We start from the raw sequence: 22279 nt of genomic DNA, 5'->3' as shown, positions 1-22279 counted from the left end.
ATATTTTTAATCATCTACATGTAAATGAAGCAATAGATTTCTAACATAAGGCCAAGAAATGAGATGAATGTTTGGGGTTTATGTTTTTTAAGGTAAATACGGGTATTGTTTTTAATTATTACCTTTTATTAAATTGTGGGCTTTAAAAACCGAATTGAAACCAATTAGCTATTTCTCTGTGCCATATACTTCCCATGTTACCAAAACATCCCTAACTCTTTAGCCAAAAGAGAAATCTGACGACCTGAGTTTCCATGGTCCCTTCTGTACCAGGTTAAAATACAGTTTTCTGGACAAGTATTTTTTACACTAACACCTGGGACAGGATATCTTGGGTTGTGAACTCTCGCCCCTAGGATGCTATGACATCTCTGGCTGGGCCTTGAGTGGAGGTGCCCAGGCACATCTGAGGTTGTGACTGCTCTGTCTTCCATCTCTCTGGAATCCCACATCTTGGTCTATGGTTTCACCCATTCACTGTTTGTAAACAGTGCGTTTGTATAATAAAAAAGACCACCGCCTGTCACAGCTGATGGTTGGTGGGGAAGCTCCTTTGATGCGGTGCCATTTTGATGAGATGACTTTGGAGGTGACACTGACTTGTCACGGTTGCAGCATTTGAACTTTGCGTATAAAAGGGAAATCTGTAAGTCTGTAACCTGGCAACATCTTACAACCCTGTATTTTAAAGATGGCTTTCTAATAAAATCCAGAACCACACAGCCCTATGGTCAAACACTCATAACGTTTGTGCCTCTGCTTTTCAAGGTGCTGTGATGGACAGTGGCAGGCCAGGGCTAGAGGAGAGTGGATAGCTCGGAGCACTTGCAGTTACCTGTGCAAGACCCACTGGCTGCCTCTGTCCCTATTTTACTGTAACTTGATGGTGTCTGTTCCTGTTCCATTCTCCAGGGAGCTTCTCTGCAGACTAACACCCCCACCCCCTCCAAGTAGTGGAGATGCTGGTGTCTGGGTAGTCATGGGTTTCTGCTGGACATTTGAATGTGATGAGCAAGCCAGCATCACTCGGGAAATGCTACATGTGGAATGTGCACATTTCAGGGGCGAACATTGTTAGTCAAGAGATTTGCAATGATTTCCTGCCTGCCTGCCAAAAATAAACACGTAAAACTGCGCCCTCTTGTGGATGGACTGCTTCTGTACCGGCAGCGCCTCTTGTCACTCGATTCTCTGTTCTCTGCGCACTGCCCAGCCTCATGCCTGCACCTTGGGTCTCCTGGTACTCCGGCTTCTGGAGTATGGGAGCAGGGCTGCAGGATCTCAGGAGCCCCGGACCTTGACCCCAGGGGGAGCTAAGGACCCAGCCTGCCCAACGTTAGGCCCCCCGGTTTGTCAGAAGCAGTCTGGCTCACCATCCTCCCATAAGGATTCCAGCCCTTTCCAACTGCAGCCCCCGCCCAACCCCATGAGAGCCACAGGCGCTGTGTGTGCCTAAACCCGTAGCCTCGGGTACCCTGGCTGAGATGCTGCGATCATCATGTTCTGCAGTCCCTGTCCTGTCTGTCACAGGGATACAGGGTTCTACCAGGCATGTTATTCGCCCCAAACACAGGACAGTGTGTTTCAGCCCAGGAAACCTAATATTTACCCAGAGACAAAACCCAAATCCCCCACGGCTAGTCTGTGCTGTGCCCCAGCCACCCTGCTAAAGAGGTCACCTCAGTTTTCTCCCCTGGTCCTGGACCGACTGTGTCCCTGTCCCTCTGTCCCTCCTTCACTGTGCTCCCTAGCCCTCTCTGCCTCCCCTTGCCCCCAGCCCTGACTGCTTCACACCTTTGCATGCAAGCGGACAGGAAAATGGTTGAGAACTGGCTGCCCGTGAACCCACTTGGGACTTAGGCATACTGAGATTTCACCTCCTGATATTTTTGTTCGTTTGAGCACTTATCATCAGGATATATTCTAGGACCAAGGGATGGGCCAGAAGCCCGGGAGTGGGAGGAGTGGCTGGGGAAAGCGGGCCTGTGCTGACAGCCTGTTGATTTTATGGATAAGGGGTGCTTTGGGGGCTGTGGCAGAGCCCTCGGAGTAATCTGGGAGGATGGCATGGCAGGACCTGTGCCAGGGCTGCCCGTGGGTCAACGGCCAAACCAAGGCTGAGAGCAACGAACTAGCCTGGCCCCCAAGCCTAATCTCAGGATAGCTCGCTGGACCCCCAGGTGCTCCGGCTGCCCATTAGAATCACATGAGGGCTCTTAAACATCCAGATCCCTCAAGTACATCAACAATTTAAACCCAAACCTCGGCGTGGGCCTCAAAGGTGCAGCCAGGGCTGAGAAAAAGAAGGCCCCCCCAAGCTGTTCCAGGCCGGACGCCCAGGTATGTCAAAGCACCTTTCCCAAGGCAGGAGCGAGGGGGGCAGGGTTCTGGTGAGAGCCCCACGTGGCTGACAGCTCCGTTTTTACTCTGAGGTGGGGAGCAGCGTGGAGCACCGCGCAGTGGAGCCCTGGGTCCCTGCCCCAGGAAGGGAACTAGACTCCCCTGCCCACCCGTGTCTGGATGGGGCAGTGGCCCCTGAGCAGGGCCACGCTCCCCTCCCGGGCATGCACGGCAGCCGCGCCTCCTTTGCAGGGACCTAGGACCATTCTTGGGGCAGAGGTCTGGCCCCAGAGTGGAGGCCCCTGGGGCACAGCTCCGCCTCAGGCCCCGGGGCGTCCCTCTCAGGCCAGGCCAGGCGCACCCTGGTGACCGTGTCACTGCTCCTTTGCGGCCTGCAGCCAAATGTGGGGGACCCACGCGAGCCCAAGGCTGCTCCCCTCAAGGGTGTGGGGCCAGGGCATTTACCAGGCAGTGGAATCCACCCCCTGCCCCACCCCCTGCCACCCTGCGGAGGGGCACACTCCTCAGCAGGGCCGGGTCTGGGGGGGGGGGTGCACCCGAGGGAAAGGACTCCCCGCAGCCCAGGGGACCAGAGAGGCGGGGCCTGGGGCAGCCCCGCCCACCCCGCCACCCGCAGCCTTTGCCAATATTAACCTTGGCTGGCCAGGCCTTGGGAGATAAGCCGGAGGGAACAAAGTAGCGGCCCACAGCCTCAAAGCTGCTGGGGGGGGGGCCGGGGCCTGCGGGGCCGGAAAAGGTCAGTGGGACCAGGGGGTCATGGCCCAGCCCACGGTCAGGAAGGAAAGGAGGGGGCAGCTGGGTGGACTGAGAGGGCGGACTGGCCTCTCCCACTACGGGTATCAGGGCTTCCTGGGGAGGCTGTGCCTGGCGGGCGTGGCGCCCAAATTGGCGGCGGGGAGAACAGCAGAGATGTTAGAGTGCCCTGGCCCCCCCTCGCCCCCCACGCCCCACCCCGCCCTCCTGGAGCGACCTGGTCTCAGAGCCCCACTGCCACCCCCGCCCCTCCAGCCCTGGTCCTACTTCCTCCTAAAATTTGCTGGGGTGGCCTGGCCTTCTGGGGGGTCAGGGATCAAGAGCCCCTTCTGGGCCCTGGCAAGTGTTGCTCAGTGGTCAGAGCGTCAACCTAGCCCCAAAGGATCCGGGGTTCGATTCCTGGTCAAGGGGACATACCTGAAACCTGGGGGAGTGGGGGGGAGACAACCAATCCATGTGTCTCTCTCACATCCCCACCCCCCATCCCTTCCTTTCTCTCTAAAAATCAATGGAAAAAATGCCCTTGTGTAAGGAGTAACAACAAAGAAGAGCCCACCGGGCTCTCAGAGAAGGGAAGTCACGGTGTGTCCACGTGCACCTCCTGGCCCAGCCCAGGCCTCCATTCCCTGCTCTCGGGCCACCGGCACCCAGGAGGTGTGGCTGGCTGACCAGCCTGGGCCCTGAGGAAGGGGTTGGCTCTCAGAGAGCTGGGTCAGTATTTGTTGACTGTCTAACCAATTGACTAAGTTTGAATGCCCAGCCCGCCAAGCAGGTGGGGTGTGTCCTGCAGGCGGAGCGGGATTGCGTTACAGCGGAGGGGGAGCGCTGGGCAGAGCCTGGCCCTGTGCCAAGCCCAGCACTGCCCACAGGCCGGCAAAGGTGCCCGAAGTTTCCAGCAGGTAGGCCTGGCAGGGAGGGGGCAACGGGCACAGCTGGGCCGGGGGTTGGGGGGTGGGGGGAACCGGGTGGAGGCGTTGTTCTGAGTCAGGGATGTGCGGTGTGGGGGCACAGGCTCAGGGTTGCCAAGGGGCTGGTAGAACTGGGGAGGCAGTGAGGAGCCCGACAGTGAGAACACTGGTTGGGGCAGGGAGGCCATGGCCCAGCGACTTACAGACAGGGAAGAGAGTAGCAATTGTACGTGGGTGGGGGTCTCTTTCACCCACAGAGTCTGAACACTTGGGGACCCAGCCCAGCCCTCCTTTCCTCCAGCAGGCATCACCCGTCCCCCTTCCTGGAAGCTGGGCAGAGTAGCCTCAGGGTCCACCCTTGCACAGGTATCTCAGGAGGAAGTTGAGCACCTGGGGGAGAGGAAGGGGCTCCAAGGAGGGAGTGGGTGCCTGGGTAGGGAGAGGGGATGCTGGGGAGAAGAGGGGGTGCTGGGGGAAGGAAGGGAGTGTCTGGAGAAGGGAGCTCCTGGGTGGGAGAGGAATCTAGGGGAGAGTAGGGGGCCAGGGGAGAGCTGAGCAGGGAAGAGAGGGCGCATTGTGAGAGGAGAGCAGTGTGGAGGGGGCACCTGGGGAAAGGAAGGGCACTGGGGGTGGCATGGGGGGATAGGGGTATCAGAGGAGGAATTGGGCACCTGGGAGAGAAAAGGGGCCCTCGGTGGAGGGACAGCCCCCAGGGGAAAGAAGGGGACTTTCCTGTACAGGGAGAGGACACAGGGCAGGGGCCCCCACTCAGGGTAGGTGATGGAAGGCAGTGCCCTGGGGGAAAGGGGACATCTGTGGGTGGGAGGGCTTGGCAAGTTAGAGGGGCTCTCTGGAGAGGGAAGGGACCTCTGAGAGAGAAAGGGACTGCCTAAGGGAAATAGGGGATGCTAGGGGGAAGAGGGGACCCCCACCCTCTGCGCATCCCCCCAGAACCCAGTTGGAAAATGCTGAGCCCAGGTTACATGGGGATGAGTGCCTCAGGCTCTGGGATCCTCAGAGTTTGGCCCCCCAGCTGAAACTAGATATTGGGGCACCCTCCCAGCCCCTCAGGCATGAGACTGTCCCCACCCGGTGAAATCAACCCAGTCCCAACTTTCTGGCCACTAGTTTGACTTTTCCTGTCGCACATGGTGACCACTGTGCACGTCCAGCCAGCCTTCCTGTCTGTCACTCTGTTGTATGATCTACAGCTCAGGGTTGGTGCCTCTGCTCACTGCCTGCTTGTGCCCTGGTCACTTGAGACCACCTTTGCATGGTCACCGTGTCACTGTCATACCAACAGGCCATCAACTACAACAGCAGCTCTGGGTACAGTTAGAGCTCATGGTGACTTCCCTCCATCCACTTGCCCTCAGTCCAGTCGCAGGGCACAGGTTTCATTCATTCAACAGCTATTTGCTGAGTACCTGCTGGGTGTCAGGCAGCTGGGAGCCGACAGTCAATAAGACAAGCCCCTGGCCTCAGGAATCCATACCCAGGGGTCCCAGGCTTCAGTAAAAGCTGGCCCCTCCCCCTCCCCCCACACACCGCCAGGGCCACCGTGGCCCTCTTTGAGACGCTGGTGTTTCCCAGGGCACTGTGAGCTCACCAGGGCCCCAGTCCTGCCCTTGGGGACCCGCTTTGTTTCACCTGTCAGGCCATGCCTCTGCTTCTGCAACTCTGTATCTCTGCTCCTCCGGTTTCCCCTGGTCACGCAGGGTCAGCAGAGCCAAGGGTGTTCGTCCTGTCCCGCTGATAAGACGGCAGAGCGGGGAGGGGAGGGGAGTTAACACTGAGCCAGGGCCACTAGGAAGGAGGAATTCAGAAAGGAGTGACTTCTGGGTCTGGTGAGCAAAGCAGCATAAAGAAGAAAAGGTGCAGCTAGCAGAATTTAGGTTAGATGTAGAAAGGACTTCCCCAGATGAAGGAATGAGCAGACCTCACACAGAGGTTTCTGGAAGAGCGGTGCAGAGAAGCCTTGGGTAGTCGAGTCACCTGCGGAGATGTAACAGACTGAGGGCCTCGTTCCCGCCCAGGTACCTCTCATTCCACGCTTCTCTCTCCTGTGCACGCTCGGAAGCACAGAGCACAGGCTCAGGGGACCGAAGTCGCTGTCCGCAGAGCCCGTGTCTGTTTGCCGTCTGTGTGTGTGTGTGACACGTTCGGGTCCGTTTCCAGGATTAAGAGCGCTCGTGCCTGACTTGCCCGGCCCGCTCACGTCGGCTAAGCCTGCCGCCTGCCACGGTCTTCAGAGACGGTCCTGTGTGCAGAGTCTGTCCCGAGTTTGCAGAACGTTTGTCTTGTCTGCAGAGCCTGTGTCTGTCCTGATCCTATTTTCAGATTCTTTTTGCAGAACCTGGATCTTTTTAGACAGTCCGTCCCTGTTTCCCTGCGTATGTGACTGGCTTGGCTGCAGAAAGCTGCCCTGCGTGTACAGCCTTTCCCTGTCCATCCCACGTCTTTCTGCCTAAAGATGCTTTTCCTGTTCGCAAAGCTCTGCCTATGTACCTGCCCCTGTCAGAAGAACCTGTTTCCTCTGCAGTAAGTGTCTGTCCCCAGACAATGTCCCTCTTTGCGGTCCGATCCTATTTCAAAGCCTGATTCTGTCTGCAGAACCTGAGCCCTGTTTGTCCCATCTATGACATTTTTCAAGGCCTCTGCCTAGATTTCCCTGGATAGAAACTATGTCTGCCTGCAGGACCTATTCCTATGAAGAGCTTATCACTGTCAGGATCGTTGTGTCCATCTGGGAGCACCTGTGACTTTCTGCAGAGCATATCCCAGTTCACAGAACCTGTGCCGCCTGCACACTTTATTCCCAATTCCCCATGTACCTGTTAGCAGGACCTGTCCCTGTTTACAGAGCTTTCTCTCTCTCCAGAACTCATCCTTTTATAGAAAGCCTGTGCCTGTTTGCGGAGCCCGGGCTCTCTGCAGGACCCAGCCCTGTTTCAAGATCTGGCCCATGTCTGGGGCATCTGCGCTTGACCACAAAGCTCATTTTCCTGCCAGCTGCTTTCAGCAAACCCTGCCGTCTCTGAAGAAACTTTCGCTGATAACAGAGCCTGTCTGTTTGCAGAGCCTGTGTGGGCTTACACACCCTCTCCCTCTCTGCAAAGCCTGTCTCTAGAGGCCTTTGTCTTTTTTCAGAGCCTGGGTCTCATTGTCAAGTTTATGAATGTTTGCCCAGCCCGCTCCCACCTCCCTGGAGTCCAGCTTCCAGTCTGCCTCCCAATGCTGTCCCTGCGTTCAGAGCCTGGCCATGCCTAGAGAGCCTTTGCCTCTTTTAAGAGCCTGCTTTGGCGAGTGTGGTTCAGTTGGTTCGGTGTCCCATGCACCAGGAGGTTGCCAGTTCAATTCCTGGTCAAGGGCACATGCCCAGGTTGCGGATGTGCTGGAGGCAGCCAATTTATGTTGCGCTCTCACATTGATGTTTCTCTCTCTCTCTCCCCCTCTCCCTTCCTCTCTAAAAATCAATAAGCTATTCTTTAAAAAAAAAAAAAAAAAGCCTGCTTTGGTCTGGGAGGTATTTCTCTGACTGAAGATGCTGTGCCTGTTTGCAGACCTTAACTATCCAGCTCCCTGCCCATCTCTGCAGAGTCTGTTCCTTAAGCAAAGTCTACCCTCTTGTCTTAAGGGTTTGTCCCGGACCGCATTCGAAAAGCCCTTCCCAGCTGCAAAGCTCCTCCATACCTGCAGAACCTGTGACTGTCTGCAGGGTCTTTTTCAGCATCCACAGCTTCGCTTGTTTGCAGCCTGTCTGAATTTCCCTCTGCAGAGGCTGTCCTTATACACACAGACTGTCCCTGGCTACAGACCTCACTGTCATTAGGAGAACCTGTGCCCGTTGTATCCTGTTCTGTCTGAGGAAGCGGTCGTCCCTGTTTGCAGAAACTGTGCTTGTGCGCCAAGCCTTTTTCTATGCACACAGCCTCTCCCTCGCTGCAGGTGCTGTCTCTCTGCATTGCCCGTTCCTAATGGTCCACAAAACCTATGCCTATTTGCAGCTCTGTCCATGTGTGCAGAGCTGTCTGTGTCTACAAGATTCAGTCTTGTTTCAAGAGCCTGTTGCTGTTTGCAGAGCCTGTCCCTGCCCGCAGAATCTGTGCTTACTAGCTGAGCCGTGGCCCATCTGCATAACCTACCACTGTCCACTGTGACGGTCCTGACTGCAGATCCTCTGTCTGTCTGCACAGCCTATTTCTAACTCTGTCTGTCTGCAGGGGTCATCCCTATGTTCAAAGCCTATCCCTGTCCACAGAGCTCAGTCCTGTTTCAAGAATATAACCATGGATGACAAACCAACTCCCTGTTTGCAAAGCCTTTCTGTGCCGACGTCTGCAGTACCTGCCCTGGTTTGCTGGCGTTTGGGTGTCCCTAGAGCCCTACTAATGGAAGGCACGCGCTATGTGAAGGAGCTTTGGAGAGCCGTAGGCAGGGAGATTCCTTGCTTGGAGGCCAGGGTCTGAGAACTCTGGCTCTTGTTTCCTTCCTCACTCCTGCCTGACCCAGGATGGACATTGAGGACATCCCCGACATCGAGAGCCATAGGGCCCTCAACATATGGATCATTGAGGTGAGGGGCACGGCTAGACAGCCGTGTCAGTGCCACAGAAAGGGTGTGATCTCTGGAACTAGGCTTCTCCTGGGCATCAACTCAGAGTCGCCCCTGGCCCCAGAGGGCCATGGGGGTGGGGGTGGGGTGGGGTTTGGGGACATCTCCTGGGTCGTCACTAGGTACCTTCCTCTCGCAGAACCTGAAGATGGTGCCCGTGCCCGAGCAGTCTTACGGGAACTTCTTCGAGGAGCACTGCTACATCGTCCTGCACGTGAGCGCTGGGGAGCGTGTCCGAGGGGGTGTGGCCCCGCTGGGGAGCCTGACGGGGCAGAGGCCCTAGAATCGCACCCCACAAGGGAGCTGCTGCCTCTGAGGCCACGTAGCCCTTCCCTCCCCAGGCCACATCCCCTGCCCAGTCTCCCCAAGGCCCTTGGCACATCTTGGACCTTGACCTCGGTGTCCACTCCCCCGCCCTGGAACCTCAGCTCCCTCCCCCCACACCCCCACCAACACCTGGGCCCTGCCTCCCCCAGAGCCTGAAGGCCGCGCAGGGGGCAGCCAAGGACCTGCACTACTGGATCGGCAAGAAGACGGACGCGGAGGCGCAGAGCAAGGCGGGGGCCTTCGTGCAGCTCCTGCAGGAGAGCCTGGGCAGTGCCACAGTGCAGCACCGCGAGGTGCAGGGCCACGAGTCCGACTGCTTCTACAGTTATTTCCGCCCAGGGGTCATGTGAGTGAGGGGGCTGCGGGGTGGGCGACCGTGTCCCTCACCCCTGGCGTGTAGGGTGTTTGGGGGTGGCTGACATCCTTACTGAGATACAAATCACACCATATGACTCGCCACTGAAAGTCACAATTCAGTGATTTTTAGTATACTCACAGATTTGTGCAACCACCAGTTTTAGAACATATTCATTACCCCAAAAAGAGGCCCCAGGCCCTTCAGCCACCCCACTGCCCCCCAGTACTCCCTGCCCCCGTCTATCCAGAGGTGCCTATTCTGGACATTCCATATGAGTGGAATTATGTAACGTGCGGTATACGGATCGCCACGTTTTATTTAGGTATTCATCCCGAAATGGACATTTGGGTTGTTTCCACTGTTTAGCTGTTATGGATAATGCGGCCATTAACATTTGCATACAAGTTTCTTTCCTAGTTCTATTGAAATATAAGTGTCATTCACCACTGTATCCGTTTAAGGTGTACAGCGTAACGGTGTGACTGATGTGTGCTGTGAAACGATCACTGCTATGTTTACTTAACATCCATCATTGTATACAAGTTTTTGTGTGGACACGTTTCCCTTCCTCCTGGGTATACACCCAGGAGTGGACACCCATGTTTATTTGAGTTTGCTTTTATGTTACTGTTCCCACTAGAAATGTGTATTTGCTATAAATTTCTTCAAATATCTATTAAATTAATAGTTGCAAAATATTAGGTTGAACTATAGGAAATTCAATCATTTCTGTTTCATACAGTTGAACCTAATACATGCATATAGTATATATATGAACACACACATGTATACGTGTACACGCAGGAAACATGCCACTTCTATATATGTTACTTCTATATCTATAGATAGGCACACTTACACACATACATGGATAGTCATGTCCACCTACACACATATATGTTGTTTCCTGAATTCCACACACTCACATCTGTACTCACATGGATAAAAAGATAACACACTATGCCCCCACAGGTATACATGTACATATGCACATGCATGTCCACATATTAACACACAGATAAACACATGCATACTCCTGTACCACATGTAGCCATGTGCTTGTACACACGCTCATATATGCTTGCACACATGTATTAAGCAGGCACATGCATGTCCCCACATGTGTGTATGCATGTGCTCACATCTGCACTGACTCCCGCACATAGCAGTGTATGGTCTTACATGGCATCCCATTTCCCCCCCAGCTACAGGAAGGGAGGCCTAGCCTCTGACCTCAAGCATGTAGAGACCAACATGTACAACATCCAGCGACTCCTGCGCATCAAAGGGAGGAAGCATGCGTCAGCCACTGAGGTGAGGATGCCAGGGATGCCACCTAACCTCTGGACCCGCTCAGACTTTGTGCACTGAAGTATAGGGCCGTGCGGAGGGTGCCATGGGAATGGGGGGGACCACCAGGGTGTTGTCATCCCCAGATGGCCTATCTTTTTTAAAAATTTATTTTTCAACTGCAGTTGACATGCAGTAGTATAGTAGTTTCAGGTGTACAACATAGTGATTCGACGTTTATATAACTTATGAAGTGATCACCCTCATAAGTCTAGTACCCAATTCCCGGCTGGCCCATCTTCACTGAGGAGAGAGAAGGCAGAGTCAGGCTTTTAGTGCCACCCCCACCAGGGCTCCTCTGACCCTCGGCGTCTTCATCCGTCTATGGCCATATCAAGAAGCTGGGAGGGGGGCAGCGAGGCAGACAAGCTGGTGCACCTGGGTGGTCCTTATAGGCAGAACTAGGGCAAGAAGCATGATTTGGGGTGGGGGGTGCACAGCCCTTCACATTCTCATACATGTTGTCATTGTCACCCATAGGCGCACACACTGTCTCCCGCTGTTACCCCTGGGGCCACTCTAGTTCATTGCAGGCCCTCGTGTAATCGCGAACAGAATGCACCTTACCTCCACTTCTGGAGATTAATGGGAAATACCAGCCTTGGTAGAACAAGACATTCCGCTGCCATCTGGCAGGAACTGGGTGTAATGAACATTCAGGTGTTTGATGCCTGTGATGTGAATGAGCCTGAGTTGTGCATGTTACTGTCTGCATGGTATGTGGCAGCCCTGTGACTCAAAGACAACCCCACACAGGCTCACACTCTGCCACCCACAGATGCCCACACGTCCCTGCTCACACACAGATACCATGAGGCCCCGGGTTTTGCCTGTCATCCTGGAATAATTATTTAAGTCTTTTCTTTCACTCACTGTCTGGATGATAACTATGCTTATCCGTAGATAATACACTGTTCCCCGCACAGGCACACATACTTTCATACTCGGCCACCCATGAGCTTACACACTTACTTGTATTTGGTACACATACATCTACACACATGGGTAAACATGTACACCCCAATTGTATACATGTGTGCATATAGACATGCATTAAGTGAAAAGTGACACAGTCATGTACACCTATGAAATGCAGCATTACCTACAGGCAACGTGCCTAGAGGTGCACACAGCCACAGCCACACAGTGACCCTCAGGTGTCATACGGTCACACAGATACCTGTCTGCACACCATAACAGCAGTGTCATGGTCACACGTACATACAGTTGCACACCGCTTCACGCACACTCTCGGAGGCAGGGACAGGCTGTGGTGCCCCTCCTCGGAGGCAGGGACAGGCTGGTGGTATGGCACCTGTCTCCCTCCCCTTCTGGCTCCGGCAGGTGGAGCTCTCCTGGGAAAGCTTTAACAAGGACGACATCTTCCTGCTGGACCTGGGCAAGGTGATGATCCAGTGGAACGGGCCCAAGAGCAGCATTTCCGAGAAGGCACGGGTCAGTGTCTGCCCTGGAAACTAAGGGCTGCGGGACTTGGGGAGGGGCTGGTCCTCCAGGTGCCCATTCTCCAGCCACCCCAGGAGGGAGGCCTGGCTCTCCACTCCAACCTGAAAAGCGACTACTAGGTGTAAGTGGAGTCCAGACCCAGCACTGGTGGTACCTCTGGATGCCAGGATAGGGGGACACCCTCCCCCAGCCTCTGGGAGTTGACCAGTGACAGGAAGGACCTGGGACACCGTCTGAGGGGGGAGGGAGAGCATGCTGTGGAAGCCCTGACTGCCAGTCCTCTCCTGCAGGCCCTGGCCCTGACCTGCAGCCTCCAGGACAGGGAGCGCGCTGGTCGTGCGCAGATTGGCGTGGTGGACGACGAGGCCGAGGCCTCTGGCCTCATGGAGATCATGGAAGCTGTGCTGGGCCACCGAGTGGGCAGCCTGTACACCACCCTGCCCAACAAAAGTTTTAACCAGCTGCAGAAGGCCCGTGTCTACCTCTACCAGTGAGCAGACCTTGGGAGTGGGCAGGGTGGGTGGGGTAGGCCAGGCCTGCATGCCCACCAATACAGCAGTAACACAGGGCCTCTAGAAAGCCCTCCAGAAAAGGCTCATGGGCTTCTGGGGCAGGCCATCTGGGACCTTGGGCCCCACCTATACTCTTGCACGGCTGCCTTTCAGAGAAACCCATGGTGCAGACAGGACAGCTAAGGCCCTGAGAAGGCCAGGTAGTTGCCTAAGGCTCCACAGCAAGGCTGCAGTGAAGCCAAGACTTCAACTCAGGACCCCAGCCCCCATGCCTCTGCCTTGGGGTGGGGGTGGGGGGTGGGGGCTAAATGTGGCTAGAGTAGAGCCAGGCCAGGAAGAGGCTGAGCTGCCCACTTCTGGATGCCTGTCCTCCAGTGTCTACGAGAAGGGTAAGGATCTGGTGATCCAGGAGGTGGCGGCCCACCTGCTGACCCAAGACCTACTGCATGAGGAGGTGAGGCCCCAGTCACCCCATCCATCCCCTCCCACCCCACAACCTACCCAGCCTGGACCACCTACAGACCAGCCCCACTCTTGCCCCCAGGACTGCTACATCCTAGACCACGGGGGTTGCAGGATCTATGTGTGGCAGGGACTCAGGTCCAGCCAGGAGGAGAAAAAGGCTTCCTTCCGCCTGGCTCTGGTGAGGCTGTGGGGCCCTGTCTCAGAGGGACATATGCTGTCCCACATATTCCAGGGGGAGGTAGCCCTTCCCTGGGGTCTGAGGGAGGAAGCTGTCCTACCCTGAAGTCTAAGCTAGGGGACATCCCTGTCCTGGGTCTGAAAGGGAAGCAGTCCTGCCCTGGGAGCCTGTCTGATGGAGGACATGGCCCTGCCTGGGTCTAAGCCTGCAGACAGGTCTCCCTGACCGAGGGAGGAGAGACAGCTGTGTCTGAGGAGGGGCAGCACCGGGCCCTCTCTGGGGAGCTGGAGGCATGTAGCCTGCCCCAGGAACCCTGATGGGAAGACCAGTTAGCACCCAAGAAACCGTATGTCAAAGGACGCTCTGCCTTGAGGTCTGAGGAGCCTAGCGCCCTGGGCACCCCTGGGGCCTGCTGGCTGTCATGGCCAGCCGAGACTAAGGGGACCCTGCCTGTCCTCAGAGACCTCGAAGAAGTCGGTAGTGATAAAGCCAGCTCCAAAAAGCAGGCCGTGAGCTCGGTTAATCACAGCTGCTGGGTGCTGGGTGCAGGGTGCTGGGTGCTGGGTGCAGGGTGCTGGGTGCTGGGCTGGCAGCCCAAGCAGCGGGGCCCTGCGGGTGGAGCAGAGCAGGGGCCTCGGGCACAGGCCTGACGGAGCCCCCGCCCCAGCGCTTCATCCAGGCCAAGGGCTACCCGACCTACACCAACGTGGAGGTGCTGAGCCACGGCGCCGAGTCCGCGGCCTTCAAGCAGCTCTTCCGGACCTGGTCTGACGGGCAGCACTCGGGCAAGAACCTCGGACCGAACCGTGAGCGGGCGGCGGGGCCGAGGCGGCACCCAGAGCCTTGGCCGACTGGGTGGTGGGGCGTGGCCCCAGGAGGCTTCTGGAAGGGTGGGTGGGCCAGGTGGGGGCCAGGATGGGGCTGTGGAGCTGGGGTAGGGCAGTAGGCGCCTGTGACACCCTCTGCCCCACCCTCAGGTAAACTGAGTCAGGCAAAGCTGGACATGGGCCTGCTGCGCAGCCAACCTAAGCTAGCTGCCCAGCTCAGGATGGTGGACGACGGCTCCGGGAAGGTGGAGGTGAGGGCACTGGCCGGGCGCGGGGCAAGGGGAGGGGACATGGGCACACAGGGGTAGGCTGCGTCTCCAGGTGAACAGTATGGCTGCTAAAGCGACCCAGCTACTTTCAAGTACACGTCTACACACCGAAAGGGACGCCCAGGGGTATGTGCAGACATGCAAACCCCTCCGAGAGCCAACTCGCACATGGCACGCTTAATGCTTCATACACACATGGCTGCTCACTCACATAACACGGTAACACTCGGACGCTTCCTGTGCCCTTTGCCATGTGCATGACACAGCCATCTGCATGCTAATATAGACACACAAACACCTTATAATTGCACGTAATCACGGCGCAGTACACAACAGCAAGAATCAGTTGCGCAGATTCTATATCACACATGACTGGTCACGTACAACCAGGAACCCACAGGGACGCGCCCACACAGGGACACAGTCAATCACAGCCCCACACACCCAACCCCCAATGCACCGTCACGCACCGTCAGACTCCTGCTCTGGAGACGGAGGGGTTGGGGACCACTTCCAGGTTCTGTACACAGGACAGAGTTGCATCTTGAAATGTTGGCTACACCCCTGAGCAGAGCCTCTAATTCCTTTGAGCCCCAGGGCAGGTTTTTTTTTTCTCTATAAAATGGGGGCAAAAACTGTGGTCCCATCGATCCCAAGGCTGGTATGGGGATGCTGTGAGATTCTGGGACTGCTGGGCTTATGTGAGGCGTTCTAGTTCTCAAGGTAGGTCAAGGTCAGAGAAAATATTGTTCCTCCAAAGGTTCCTCCTACAATTGCCCTAATATGGATGGACAGAAGCAGCGAGTGAGGACAGCCAGAGATAGGAGGAGACAGGGCAAGGTGGGGAGGAAAAGGGGGCAGGGGGAGAGGAAGACAGCAAGGGGGACATGGAGACACAGAGGAGACTGAGAAAGAGAGGAGGGAGGAGGTAGAGAGCTGTCGGTGGGAGGGGTGCGATGAAGAACCGGGAGAGATGGGCCATACAGGGAGAGACAGAGGGACAGCTAGGGAGATAGAGGGAGACAGGAAAGCAGAGAGGAGGGACAGGGAGAGGAGGAAGGAGGCTCTGTGGCCCAGGTCACAAGCCAAAGGCGAGTGGACAGGAAGGTAGGGGAGGCCCCAGCCAGGAGGCCTGGCTGCCAGGCAAGTGCTGCCCCTGGGTGGTGTATGTTTGGAGTGTATGGTGTATGTTCAGCCTTTTCTGCAAAAGGCAGGATTCTGGATGCTCTGGTCGGGAGGAGACCTTCCCCAGAGAGAGCTGTCAGGCTCTATGTGGGCACAGGATGCCCAGGCATTGTTTCCTGCCATGTCAAGGTGGGCGTTGTTAGCCCCACTTTACAGGTGGGAAAAACTGAAGCTCAGAAAGGTCTCACTGCCAACATGGGCCAACCTAGGATTGGACCAGGTTTGCCTGGTTCCAGAGCCCATGCTCGCTGCCCACAGGAACAAGAAATCACGCTGTTAAGTGTGAGGAAGTATATTTATTTCAGTCTTTGAACAGGCTTTGTATTTTCAAGTGATCCTTGAAAAAAGGGAAGTCTTCCAAGAGCCCTAAGACCTAGCTTCTTTCTGCCCAGCTTCCGCTGCCCCGGCCTGAGCAGTGAGCAGTTCTGCCAGGACCTGTCTGTCCCTAACCCGTGCTGTGGCTGGTGGGGTCAGGCTGGGGGTGGTGTGGGGCAGGGGGCAGGTTTACCTTGGCAGCCTCCAGAGTCCTCACCACTTGTCTGTCCCAGGCACCATAGGCCAACTCAGAGTCCTCGCTAAGAGCAGGTCTGCACAAGTGCGGTGGGTCCCAGGGCCCCATGGGAGAAAGGGTCACCTGCAGACCCTTGCACAAGCCCAGCACAGAGCACAGGGTAGGTGCAGAGTTGGGGGTGAGTCCCTTGCCTGCGCAGACGAGGCTGAGGAGAACTTTCTGGCTAGGTACAGGGTGAGTTCAGATGGAAGAGCCACCTGTGCCCATTGGTCCCCTGTCTCCCAGGTGTGGTGCATCCAGGACTTAGACAGGCAGCCTGTGGACCCCAAGCGCCATGGACAGTTTTATACAGGCAACTGCTACCTTGTCCTCTACACATACCAGAGGATGGGTCACATCCAGTACATCCTGTACCTGTGGCAGGTGCGCAGGCCCGAGGGGTGGGTGGCAGGCACCTTCCAGCCTCAGAGCTGAAGATCTGAGAATGGTATCTAACAGTTGCTCCAGGCCCTCCCCACCCCTGTCTGCAGGGCCACCAGGCCACCGCACAGGAGATAAAGGCCCTGAACAGTAAAGCCGAGGAGCTGGATCTCCGGTACCATGGAGCCCTGGTGGAAGAGCGTGTGACTATGGGCAGCGAGCCCCCCCACTTCTTTGCCATCTTCCAGGGCCAGCTGGTGGTCTTCCTGGTAGGACCCTCCTTTGCTGCTGTGGCCACAGCCTCATGGCTCCTCCATGTGCCAATGACCTTTATTATGCACATGCTAACAGCTCTTTGGGCCAAGGGCCCAGCTTACCCCCATCCCACTCTGGTTTCTTGGTGCTGTCCAAGGCCCAGGAGCTCCAAGGGTGGCCCCTGCCTAAGTTTCTTCCCCCAGTCCTCAGAGCCAGCCACAAAGCAGGGGTGCAGGTGAGGAAGTTTAATTGAAAGCCAGGACCTTGCCTGCGGTCACACACGGGCAAAGCCAGTCCCCACTTTCTGCCTTCAAGCCTGGGGGAACTATGCCCTGACCTTTTGGAGATATGGGGTGAGGGAATCCATTTAGAAAGGCCTGGTTCTATCCTAGGCAATGGGATCCTCACACTCCACATCCAGAGGATCTAGAAAACAGTAGTGGCTTCAAGAAAGGGACCCCTGGGCCTTGAGGCAGTTTGTCCCCCACTGGGACAGGGGGGTTGGCCCCCAGGACCCCTTGCCCCAGCTGATGCCTAGCTCTCTTTATAGGGGAGCGCCGCTGAGCACAGTGGCAAGGGGCAGCCAGTATCTGCCACGAGGCTCTTCCACGTGCAAGGCACCGAAAGCTACAGCACCAGGACCACGGAGGTGCCAGCCCGGGCCTCAGCCCTCAACTCCAGTGACATCTTCTTGCTGGTCACAGCCAGCATCTGCTACCTCTGGTTTGGGAAGGTACCACCAACACTGACCACTTGTTTCACGCCCGGGGCAGTGGCGCCAGGCAGGGATGGGGCCACTCCACAGGGGATGCAGACTTCAAGCCCAACCTTAGATAGGCCTGGAGGGGGTTGGGGGTATGTGTCCCCTCTTGAACCTGGGGGAAGTTATAAGGTGACAGGTGGACCTGGGGGTCCACAGGTCAGAGCTAGGCTCAGGCCCAGGCTGCCTCCCTCCTTCTTGCCTTGAGCAGGGAGCCTGCATCTTTCCAAGTCTCTTTGACAAGGAAGAAACCTAGTTCAGTTTGCCAGAATTTTCTCTGATCGTCAGTATAAACCGTAAATGATCCCCAAGCCTGGGAGTCCCAGAGAGGGTCCCAGTCCCTGTGACCCTGATCAGCTGGGGAGACAGAGGCCAGGAGGGGCAGGAAGGGTGAGCCCTTGTTCATGCAGCCCTCCCATCGGCTTAGGCCCCCTGACTCAGGCCCCTGCGCGTGGGCAGCTGTGGGACTGGAGGTGAAGACCCCTTCCCTGCAGGGCCTGACGCAACCATTTGCCTGCCAGGGCTGCAGCGGTGACCAGCGTGAGATGGCGCGGAGGGTAGTCAGTGTCATCTCTGAGGACACTGAGGACAAAGAAACAGTGCTGGAGGGTCAGGAGCCTCCCTGCTTCTGGGAGGCCCTGGGAGGCCAGGCTCCCTACCCCAGCAACAAGAGGTGACAGGGTGGGAGGAGGGTGTTCTCCTTACACGAGGGACGAATCTGAGGCCCAAAGAGGGTGGGGTGACTAACTAAGGGTCACACGTAGAGCTTGAGGAGCCAGACTAGAACCGAGGACTCTTGGCTCCCCACCCCAGGGGCTCCCAGGAGCGCAGCCCCGCCCCCTTCACTCCCAGCCGCCCTAACTTGGATGGGAAGATGCAGGGCAGGGGTGTCCTCTGCTGGCTGAATGTGCTCCCTGCATGGCCATAGCCTCGGACCAATAGCAGAAGCCGGTCCCCAACCGCACTGTCCCCAGAAGGGTGGTACCGTGTGTGTGTGTGTGTGTGTGTGTGTGTGTGTGTGTGTGTGAGCGTATGTGGAGTGTGCAAGAATGCACAAGGGTGTAAATGCACAAGGGTGTGTGTCCGAGGTAGGGCAGAACGAGGCCTCAACGGGAGGAGGGAGCTGAGTCCTGGACCGCTCTGTGTTGCCTGGGGGCCTGGTTTATGCACCGCTCTCCCCCCAAGTCTCCTGAGCTCCTAAGTACTACTGTGGCCCTCTCTCAGCCTAACTTCCCCCCTCCCACCTTGGGCCTGAGGCCATCCCAGCCAGGGATGGGACCAGGGGCTCCTCTCTCCCAAGGACAGCAGGGCTCCAGCTCAGGCCCACCCACAAAGCCAGCCAGCCAGCCCTTTCTGGTGCCTACTCCCGGGAAAGCTCACGTGGCAGCTGTGCCACAGCTGGCTGGAGCTAGACGAAATCCCGGTCTGCTTTTCCCACTGCCTTTCTCCTTTCTGGGTCACTGAGGCCCAGAGAGGAGCAGGGCGGGTGTTCCCGGACTAAACTGCAGGGTGGGTGGAGCTCAGAGGAGGGCCCAGCCCCTGGGGTAGGGGCCCCTGTGCTGAGGGCTAGCTTGGCCAGGCCGCACAGTCCCAGCCTTCTGCCCACTCTGGCCAGCCTCCCCGAGGACGTCGCCAGCATCCAGCCACGGCTGTTCGAGTGCTTCAGCCAGAATGGCCACCTGGTCCTCACGGAATTGGTATTCTTTAGCCAAGAGGATCTGGACAAGCATGATGTCATGCTACTAGACACCTGGCAGGAGGTGAGGTGGCCACCCCAGCCTACCGGGGTGTGTGTCTCTGTGTAACTGGTGTGCGCCTGTGTCTTTGTGTATTTCTCACCATCTGACTGCATGTAGGCTGCCAGTGAGTATGTGTGACTGTGTGACACTGTGTGACAGTGCGAGTGTGTCACCATGAATGTGATACCGTGGATGACTCTGTCACAGTCAGCTTTTGGGAGACTACGACTGTGTGTCTGGACCTTGTGCGTGATTGTGACTGGCTTTGTAGTTATATGTAACTCCCTGTGCCTTCAAATGGTGTGTGGCTCCAGGTGACTGCCTGGGGCTGACATGTGTCAATGTCAAGTGAACAACTGTAAATTGAATGGCTGTCCCTGTACGTATGTGTGATGCATTTGCCTTTGTGTATGTGGCTGTGTGGTCAAGTAACTCCCTGTAAGTGACCAGATCAGCCACGACGGGCGAGGTTGAGTGTGTGACTGAGTGACGGTATTTGCGTGGCTAATTGTTCCTTTGTGGCTAGATGCAGTGGTTTTTCGGGCTACCTGTGTTTTTCAGGCTGGGACTGTGTAATCAAGTGTGGCTGTGTTTATGCACAACTATGTCTATGTGCTGTCTCGCTGTGGCAATGGATGATTGTGTCTGTGTAGCTGTGATCAATGGATGATTGTGTCTGTGTGTCTGTGTCACTGTCTATGACACTGTGTGAATGTGATGAGGCTTGCAGACTCCCATGTCCCTCAGAACAAAACCAAAGTCCTTACTACAGCCCTGCATGGCCCGGCAACCCCAACTCTCTAGCCCGATTTGCTCCCACTTTTCCAGTGCCTGCTCTGCTTCAGCAGCAATGGCCTCCGTGCTGCTCAAATGCCAGGCATGCTCAGGGCCTTTGCACTGGTTGTTTTGTCTGGTTACAACACTTTCTCCCCAGACATACACATGACTTGCTCCCCCACCTCCCTCAGATCTTGATTCCATGTCACCTCCCCAGTAAGGCTCTCCCTGCCTTTAATTTAAAATTCCATTGTCTCCCCATCACCACACTTATCTTCTTTCCCTGACTTTTTCTCCATCTGATATATTACATATTTTCTTTCTTTTCCTGTCTCCCAAATAAAATGAAAGCTCTACAAGGGCAAGGATTTTTGTCTTTTTTTTTCACTACTGAATCCCCTGGTCCACAACAGGCACTCAATAAATATTGTGGATTGAAGTCATACATATATGCCTGTGACCTTCGGGAGTGTTTATGGATGTGTGGATATGGTGGCCAACCTGCTGTGTGTCTGGTGCTTTGGGGGCTCTGAGACCATTTGATAAACAGGGGTGGGAAGGAAGCGGTCAGCTCTGGGCAGGCCCTCCCCCCACCCAAGGCCAGGCCCCCTCTGTGGCCCAGATCTTCCTGTGGCTCGGGAAAGCTTCGAGTGAGCAGAAGCAGGCGGCAGTGGCCTGGGGCCAGGAATACCTGAAGACCCACCCAGCTGGGAGGAACCAGGCTGCACCCATTGTGCTGATCAAGCAGGGCCATGAGCCTCCCACTTTCACTGGATGGTTCCTCTCCTGGGACCCCTACAAGTGGACTGAGAGTGAGGTCTGAACCCCCAGCTCCACCCTAATCCAGGGGAGGGGGCTTGCCCTGGGCAGACTGAGAGGAGGCACTACCCTGCTGGGGGTCCTCCAATGTGGGTTAGAGAGACCTGGTCTTGTCCTCAGACCCCTTCCTGGGTCCCATTGGTACCATTCCCTCTCACCCCTACTCTGATTCTTGTCCCCAGAACAACCAGTCCTATAGGGAGTTGGTGGAGGGCAGCCTGGAAGCAAGTTCTACCATCTCTGAGATAACAGCAGTGAGTACTGGGGCCTCCCAGGCTTTCCCCAGGGTCTGGGCTCAGTTGGCATGGTCCAGGTGGGCAGAATGGGCAGGGAAGGAGCCAGGCCCTGGTAGGTGGCGGGGGTTGCAGGTGGGGGAAAGAGGGCCAGTGGGCTCAGTATGGCCTCCCCGTGGGAGCCTCTCCCCCATCACCCCCAGTCTGAGTCCCCTCTATGGACAGGAAATCAACAACTTCCGGCTGTCTAGATGGCCAAACAATAGCAGGCCAGGCTCCGTGGCCCTGCAGGCCCACAAGAGCTCCCAGGACAGATCAGAAAATGATCTGCAGCTGGGCCCCAAGGCGGGTGGTGGCAGCACCAGCACCAGCACCAATACCAGCACCAGCACCAACACCAGCACCAACACCAGCACCAGCACCAACCACAGCAGCCCCAATTCCATGAGCAGCAAGGGCCTGCCCCGCGAACAGTTGATGTACCGGCCCGCCAAGAGCCTGCCAAAGGGCGTGGACCCGGCCCAAAAGGAGGTAGGTGCCTGAGCCTCCCCTGCCACTCACTGCCCCAGCACTGATGCACCTGAAATTAAGCTGGAAGCACCTAGGACCCACACTGATGGTGGGAATGAGCAAGCTGTCTGGGGGGACGTGTGTTCCAGATGCGGTGATGGGCAGAGAGAGATGGGAGAGGAGAGCCTTGAGCCCTGGGATGACACCTCTGGGTGGGACAGAATTCTGGGCTCAGTTGACACCCTTCCCTGCATTCACCTTCCCCTCGCCCACAGTTCTATCTCTCAGACTCTGACTTCCAAGATATCTTTGGCAAGTCCAAGAAGGAATTCTACGGCATGGCCAAGTGGAAGCAGCAGCAGGAGAAGAAGCAGCTTGGCTTCTTCTGAACCCAGACCCTGCTCCTGCCAGTGCCTCTCACATGGCCGAGCCCCGTGGGTAACACCGCTACATGCACCTGAGCCCCAGGGGAGACTCCTGGGTCACCCCCCTCCCCAGCAATAAAAGCTTGTGGCCTCACAAGGTGTGGTGTGTGGGTTTTCAAGTCTGGATCACTCAGCAGGTCTACCTCTGGGGAAGGGGCCTCAGGGGCTGGAGGGGGTGGTCTCTCTGTACCCTCCCCCGTGAAAGGAAGGGTTGGTTTCTTGCTGGTCCCTCCTGCCCAGGGCGACAGACAGCGCCCA

The 22279-nt window shown here is 56.6% G+C and overlaps 1 protein-coding gene across 3 annotated transcripts; it reads left to right on the top strand.

Annotated features, from left to right (window-relative positions):
• The first annotated feature begins 8535 nt into the window (after positions 1-8535).
• Positions 8536-22010, top strand: VILL (villin like). Of its 3 annotated transcripts, XM_016196182.2 has the most exons (19): positions 8536-8598; positions 8777-8852; positions 9106-9310; positions 10528-10636; positions 12017-12127; positions 12427-12626; positions 13024-13102; positions 13193-13291; positions 13959-14097; positions 14269-14369; positions 16369-16506; positions 16614-16772; positions 17309-17491; positions 18040-18191; positions 19134-19278; positions 20657-20851; positions 21036-21107; positions 21312-21617; positions 21872-22010. In XM_016196182.2, the coding sequence occupies exons 1-19, from the start codon at positions 8536-8538 to the stop codon at positions 21983-21985; spliced, it is 2646 nt and encodes an 881-aa protein (XP_016051668.2). In that variant the 3' UTR covers positions 21986-22010. The 3 variants fall into 3 exon arrangements, with proteins under 3 accessions (XP_016051668.2, XP_087680982.1, XP_087680983.1); XM_087824856.1 differs by lacking the exons at positions 8536-8598; positions 8777-8852; positions 9106-9310; positions 10528-10636 and having other exon boundaries at positions 12065-12127; positions 21045-21107; XM_087824857.1 differs by lacking the exons at positions 8536-8598; positions 8777-8852; positions 9106-9310; positions 10528-10636; positions 13193-13291 and having other exon boundaries at positions 12065-12127; positions 21045-21107.
• Positions 22011-22279: the final 269 nt, after the last annotated feature.

Source organism: Miniopterus natalensis, chromosome 15 (assembly GCF_054644295.1).
Source record: "Miniopterus natalensis isolate mMinNat1 chromosome 15, mMinNat1.hap1, whole genome shotgun sequence".
Lineage (NCBI taxonomy): Eukaryota > Metazoa > Chordata > Mammalia > Chiroptera > Miniopteridae > Miniopterus > Miniopterus natalensis.
The sequence above is the reverse complement of the archived record's forward strand: the minus strand, read 5'-3'. Positions and strand labels throughout refer to the sequence as shown.